This window comes from Lactuca serriola, chromosome 2 (assembly GCF_051521515.1).
Source record: "Lactuca serriola cultivar US96UC23 chromosome 2, Lser_US96UC23_V15, whole genome shotgun sequence".
NCBI lineage: Eukaryota > Viridiplantae > Streptophyta > Magnoliopsida > Asterales > Asteraceae > Lactuca > Lactuca serriola.
Genome location: NC_136409.1, coordinates 215865441 through 215872805, shown reverse-complemented (window position 1 = coordinate 215872805; position 7365 = coordinate 215865441). Strand labels below are relative to the sequence as shown.

The 7365-nt window shown below is 31.4% G+C and overlaps 1 protein-coding gene across 1 annotated transcript; it reads left to right on the top strand.

The window, feature by feature from the left end:
- The first annotated feature begins 1364 nt into the window (after positions 1–1364).
- LOC145088493 (telomere repeat-binding protein 4-like) lies at positions 1365–5450 on the top strand. The gene is made up of 8 exons (XM_079026858.1): positions 1365–1598; positions 2612–2755; positions 2840–3650; positions 3738–3911; positions 4001–4080; positions 4172–4389; positions 4476–4875; positions 4988–5450. Exons 2-8 carry the CDS (start codon positions 2672–2674, stop codon positions 5174–5176), a joined length of 1956 nt encoding a protein of 651 aa, XP_078882984.1. The 5' UTR covers positions 1365–1598; positions 2612–2671; the 3' UTR covers positions 5177–5450.
- Positions 5451–7365: the final 1915 nt, after the last annotated feature.

Genomic DNA, 7365 nt, shown 5'->3' with positions numbered 1-7365 from the left:
TATATATTTTTATTAGAAATATAACTATTTTTTTGAAAGTATAAATAAATATATTTTATGTTTTAAAAATAAAAATATGTTTCTTTTTTTTTTTTTTTGCATATAAACAAGTTTTGATTATTATCATACGTATATCTATATTTCTAAAAACATATTTATATATTCTAAAAACTAAATGTATATTTTTAAAAATATATTTATATTTCTGAAACGTATATTTTAGGATGTAAATAGTATAAAGAAATAACATTAAAAAAAACATAAATATGTTGTTTAATTAATATTTTGTTGTATATATATTTATTTTTTATATTAATATGTATATTATAAAAAAATATAGTGAAAACGTAAAAAAAAAATTAAAAAAAAAAAAAAAACTGCAGACTAAAGTATTATTTTGTTACAAATTTTATTTTATGAAAACCTAAAAACTATAAAGAAATGAAAAATAAAAATGTAAGTAAAATATTTTTTGAAAAATTTCTGCTATAATGCACATAAAAATGATTTTAAAGTAAGAACGAATTTTTTTAGGAAAAACTTTAGAATTTTCATTTTCTTTTATAAACCATGAAACTAAAAAAGGGACTGCTAGCACATCTCTCACTGCATATGGTTGCGACTTGCGATTGTAAAAGATGGTGAACAGAATAAAATTTTTAATATTGGGATCACATAAATCATAAATGAATATTTTTTTAGTTTCTATGGTTTTGATAGGAAATAGGTATTTTGGTAAATACCGATCCGAGTCAATATTTTAATTCCTGAATATAAAACTTACACGCATCTATCACATGCATATGAAATAATCAATGCCTTTTAAAATCAATGTTAACGACCATTCTATTTGTTAATACCAATCCAAGTCAATATTTTATAATTTTAATTTTAATACATTATATTTAACTTAAGATGTAACTTTATTTTTTTTTACAATATCTAGTTTGTATACTTAATTATCGGTCGCCATTGTTCAATAACCCCCGAGGTCTGAGGTGGGTTCTATCATATTATTTAGAGAAAATTTTATTTTATTAAATTGTGTATTACATCTGGGTTTTTAAATCATCATTTTTTACGTGAGTAAATAAATGGATGCTGTGAATAAATTTTATCCACGAAATATAATAAACAAGCAAAAAGTGTAAAAACAAAAAAGGAGTTAAGGAAGACTTGTAAAATCCAAACACGTGTCAAAAGCTATCCACATATCCACGCAAGGTAAGGAGGCCAAAGTGGTCCTAAAAACCGTCCCCAAAGAGATTAGAGAGGTTTATGGTCACCTGTTCTTTCCTCCCATACCCTTTGAAATTACGCTTTTACCCTTCACCTTTAAATATATAAACAAGGGGTTTAAGCTCCCTCTCCTCTCTCCTTCCATATTTCTATTTCTTTCTTCTTCGATTGTTTTCTCCAAATCCAAAACCACTCGGTGGTTTTTCTTGATCTATTATATTACATTTTTGTTTTTGTTTACAATTCTCTGTGTATGATTGCACAGATTTTATCATACAGATTTCAAATCCCACGCTCCATGTACAGTTACGTGTAACATAGAAATTAATCGGATCAATCGGTTTTTTCATCCAAAACAGGTATAATTACCCGATCGCTCAATCCTCTTCATCACTTCACGATTCTGATTTTCTCGAGTTTTGGATGTTAAATGTCTGACTTCCGATTGGCGTGAATTTGTGTTTTTCTCCGAGATTTACCCCGATCTCCTCCATAATTAAGCTTTTTGGGATTGGCAGTTCAGATATCAGATCGGATTTTTTCAACTTATCTATATCTATCTGATCGCGTTGAATTTTGAGTTTTGGGGATTACTGAGTTGTAGTTTTATTACTATCGATTCTAAGATCCAATCCAAGATGAAATGCTATTTCGTTAAATTCTATGTTATTAACTAATTATGAACTTTATGGTTTCTATGATTTGTGGATGAGGTTTTTGTAATAGTAAATTCATATTGCATGGTTTTGAGTACTTTTACTTTTTCGTCTTGTATTTCCATATTTGTTAATTTTGTTGAATGTGTTTGACCATCTATGGCGGTGATTTCTATGTGGGGACTCCAGCTTACCATAGATCTGTCCTAATATTATTATTATTAACATCATGAATATTCCCTCCCAAATTATGGGATCTAGCTTCTGGTCATCTGGTGTCCCAAGGGTTGAAAATTGCAGTTTCATTTAATTGCTCCGTCTTTAATGCCAATTTATCTGGGATCGAAATGAAGTAGGAAAGAAAACCAGTTTTTGAATCACCAATTTTTTTGTACCTATCGACTTTTGTAGTTATGCTGATATTAAGAATGAGGGATTTATTGTTCTCAAAGATCGTTGCAGTAAATTTATGGTTTCAAGATCTTGTTGACGTCCTGTTGGCTTCTGATTTAGTGCCTTATCTGGTCTTTTAACTAAACCTTTTTCAGAAGATGATGTCCTTGTCTGTTAATGTTATAGCTTTTATCTTTTAGTGATATAGATCAGATGCATCCCATTACATGTTATCTGACGTTATGTCAAGTTTGGTAAACAAGTCCTAGATGATGATTATCTACATTCAAACTTCTGATTTTTTTTTTATTATTAAATTGCAGAAAGGCCTCGTCAGTGCTTCATTGTGGTTGATGTTCTTTCTTGGAATGTATGCCTAAGAGATGGTGTCAAAGAAGAGACTACATTATGGAGGATTTGATGGTTTCCGTTCCCCTGTGGTACCTAAAGCTCCCAGATCTATAAGGGTGAGTATACAGTGAAATGTCTTTAATTTCAATTTCCCCCTGATTCATGAAAGCTTCTATTGACATTATTCTTGTTTCTTCTAGAGGAATTCACATAAGAAACCATCAGCAGGCAATGAAATTTGCGCCTTTGAGTTACTAGCAGCTGTAGCTGGCAAGTTATTGCAGGAAAGCGAAGGTTCTGCTTCTAGCACTAGTTCAGAACAAAAAGAACGGATTAACATTCCTAAAGATAATGTCAAGCAGGAACCACTTGAAGTTAAACTCAAACCTGCAAGATTAGAGGATCTTGATCAGGGATGCTGTGCTGAAAGTCAGTTTGTTCCTGAACCCTCTAATCTAGAGTTAAAACTAGAACCCCCATTGAAGGATTCACTACACTCTGATAATGATTCTGGCTTAGAACATGCTTCTATAGTCACCACTTCAGATTTGTTTAAAGAAATTGGCACTAATGTGAAGTTGGAAGTCTCAGATAGCAAGAACATAGTTATTGATACTCCTAGCAAATCAGAGGGAGGGTCTTATAGTCATGGGGACTTATGTGATGTTAACATGGATGCAACTGCAAATATACCTAAGCTCATAGAGAAAGAAACTGAAAAGTTGCAGGAAACATGTGTGGAATTAAATAAATCATATAGCAGTGTACATGTACCCTTTTATAGTGATCCTGTTCCTAGTGCTTGTTTTCAAAGGCATAGGGACAACAATGTAAAGGTAGGAATTAGAGATGATGACGAAAATTGTTTTAGTTACAATCAGCATATCACCAAAATGAAGGCGTTTAGGTTGCAGTCACGTGGTGGGTACAGAAGAATAAGAAAGATGTTAACTTCAAAGTATTGGAAAACAGCTCCAAAGCTTAAAGATTATGAACTCTCCAACACTACCAGTAAGTCAACAACTCTCTTTACACTGCTTCTGAAATTTCATGCCATGATGTTTGATGTGACCCTGTTATGAATATTGTTTCTTTTAGGTGGTGGTGGATTGAAGTCCTTCAACCAGTATAAGAAGTATATGTACAAGCGGGAACGTTGTCAAAGTCAAACAGAGTCTCCTTTTAAGAAAAGGAAGCTCTTTCCTGAACATGTTGAGGAAACAAGTAGTGAAAGCATATCTAATTTACCCGAGAGGCATCTGTCAAAAAGAGGTCCTTAATACTCTCCAAATTTCTTTATTCAATATATAAATCTGTATAAAGCTAATAACCCTGTTTATGGTGGTTATATTATTATACAGTGAAATTCAGCATAAAGTCGTTTATAGTTCCGGAACTATATCTTGAAATGCCAGAAACATCCACAGTTGGTTCTTTAAAGGTTGGTATGCAGATGCAGCCACTCACATAATTTTTAAAACTAAAAGTTAACCATTTGGTTCCATTGCTGACTTTGTTTTTCCCTGAATCAGAGAAATGTTATGGAAGCTCTGACAGCTATTCTAGGAGGTGAATTACACTTAGGGGTACTTGTTGAAGGAAAGAAAGTTAGAGATGACAATAGAACACTAGAAGAAACATGTATTTCGTTAAACAGTGAGACTTTTGGATTCATGTTGGAGCCTAGTCTTCCGGAAGCTTCCCCAAAACAACCTCCTCCACAATCTGACAATCATCAACCATCATCCACGTAATATAATTTCCCCTTTTTCTATATTCATGGTACTATTTTTTTTCGTGAATATAATGATATGGTTTGTGTGATTAAATTATCAGGTCTCCGGATAGTCCAATTACAGAGAGAGTGTCTTTGTCAAACAGTTCGGAAAGTAAGTTGGAGATGGAAATTGAAAAAAATAAAGAAGAAGAAATCAAAATAGTGGTGGATACAAAAGCAAAAGCTATTATACCAATCACAGCAGTGACTCCAGAGGCACTTTCAATAGTGCCATTGAACCATAATAATAATAATAATAATAATAATAATAATAATAATAAAGTGATTAGCAAAAGATGTGAAGCTTCACAATCACAACGTAGAACCAGGAGACCATTTTCTGTTTGTGAAGTGGAAGCACTTGTGGAAGCAGTGGAAACACTTGGAACCGGAAGATGGCGTGATGTTAAAATCCGTGCTTTTGACGATGCAAACCACCGAACTTATGTCGACTTGAAGGTAACAAATCTTAGATTTGTTTTTTTATCAAAGTAAAAGATTGTAAGAGAGAGAGAGAGAGTTGTATGGTGTTTTTATACATATACATAAATACATTGTGTATGTATGACAGGATAAATGGAAAACATTGGTTCATACAGCAAGTATCTCACCACAGCAAAGAAGGGGGGAGCCTGTACCACAGGATCTTCTGGACCGGGTGTTGGCTGCACATGCGTATTGGTCACAGCATCAATCAAAGCAAAACGGGAAGCATCAGTCTGAACTGATTCAGACACTTGGGACTCCTGTTAAAGTCTGATTGGAGAAGGGTGTACAAAGAAAGATTTAGGTAAACAGTAGGAAAAAAAAAGTTTTAACTTGTTTAAATTACACATCACATGTTTATGGTTTTTACATTTTAGTTGCTGTGAATTTGTTCGTCTTAGAAGAGTGAAGAGATTTGGTAAATTAAGTTGGAAGGAAGGGGAATAAGGGGATTTTAACATGTTTATCATTCTTTTTGTACATTGATTGTAATTCTATTTGTAATTGGATGCATTTTGTAATCTTCTTAATCAAATTGATTTATGTCACCTCTTCTTTTTTTTTTTTCCTTTTAATTATTGTTTCGTTTCTATTATAATACAAGTATTTACCTCATATGTCGTTTTCTAAAAATGAATTTCACATCACAGAATATTCTCTTGTGGAAATGAGTCATCATTCATTCTGTGACAGTTTTTCAAGACTTCGAGTATGACTACAAGTCTACAATTATAGCAGTCAACGTTATTAGTCAATTATCCATACATTGCTAAATTTTGGTTGAAGAGGATATTTATATTATAGCAAAACTAGCTTGTAAGCAGTAGTTGGAAATTATAGTTTTTATTTGTTATACGAGTGTCTGACAAAAATAATAGTAACATGAAGCTTTTAAAATATGTAAAGTTACATAAAAGAGAAATTAAAAGAGATTATGTTAATTTTATCAAAAACAATTATGAAAATTGATTAAAAAAGTCTAATAGTTTTTTTGTTAAGTGTCACTAAAATAGCTTTTAAAATTAAAACTTTTTATTTAAACTAAATATTAAAAGCTTGTATTTTCAAACCAAGTGTTTTCTGTTTAAATCGAATTTTTTATTAGAAACTAAAAACTTCCAAAAACTCATTATCATATGTCCATAAGATACCGAGATACCGACCCCCACCTCCCCTCTATTTTATCTCTCAAGTTTTTGTTAGTTTAGTAATTAATTAATTATCCCCAATAACATAAATTTTACTATTTTAATTTCAATTAAACAAAATTATGTGAATGTTATCTAACTTCAAAAAGCAACAATTTTAAATTAGATGTCTTTTTCATCAGAATTAGAAGATCATACGTAATATGCAACATGTTTATCATTGTTTTCTTTATAATTGCTCACACTCATAACACTATTTACCTAATGAGAGGTTTGTTAGAAGCTTATCCAATTTTATCCAATTTAATGTTGAATTAAAAAAATATGAGGCCAAGAAATAGGATAAATGGAGAGAATATTCGCAACGTAGATCCCGTTGCTGCTATGCTAAGATAGTGGGAGGAGCATGTGGATGGGGAATTGGGGATGCCTTTTTTTTTTCTAGAAAAAAGTTTGAAAGCGCACGTCACAACAAATATGTTTTATTTTTTTATTAAACTGGAAAATTATATGTAAATATAAATTATACAATATAACATTTCTAAATCTACATCAACAAACTAAAATACTATTTCATATTTGTTTATTGAGTCATTGTCTTACTGAACCATAAACTTCATTAGGTCTGAAGTCTGAACAAATCTACATTTTATTGAAATTTTGTTGTTTGATTATGCATCTCATTGTTACACTGAACAAGAAAAATGTCTATTTTACCCTTTAAAATCAACCATTGTGTTTAAAGAGTTGGTGTAGACTGCACTGCAGTTCGGTTTTGTCTATGTTGTCATAATCGTAAATAAAAACTTCATTTGGAACCAATAATTGTGTTTAAATATAGTATTTTATCTCAACGCTTGTAAAAATACCATAAATTACTGAAAAATATGGTATTTTCGTTGGAAAGCTTGAGAAAATAACATAAAACATCTTTGTAGGCCTCTAGAAACCTTGTCTAGGCTAATTGCATGCAAACATGAATGATTTGGAAAATTTTGAGAGAGAATCACCATTGATTGAATTCATAAACTATACAAGCTTATTACAAGATCTGTTTTAGATAACATTTAACACTCGTGTTCCAGATTGGTTAAGCTTACTTTTATCAGGGACCAAATATGAAAATTTTGAGGAAATTTTGTGCCACGGCGTGGCTGTAACGTCCCAAAATTCAAGACTAAAAAATTTCTTTTAATAAAACATTACTTAAAGCAAAGTCATCAATCCAAAACATAATCAGAGTATTAATTTCCCAAACACATGTTCGTTATTAGAATAAAACATTCCCAGACTGTCTAATCTATAGTGTGTGCCA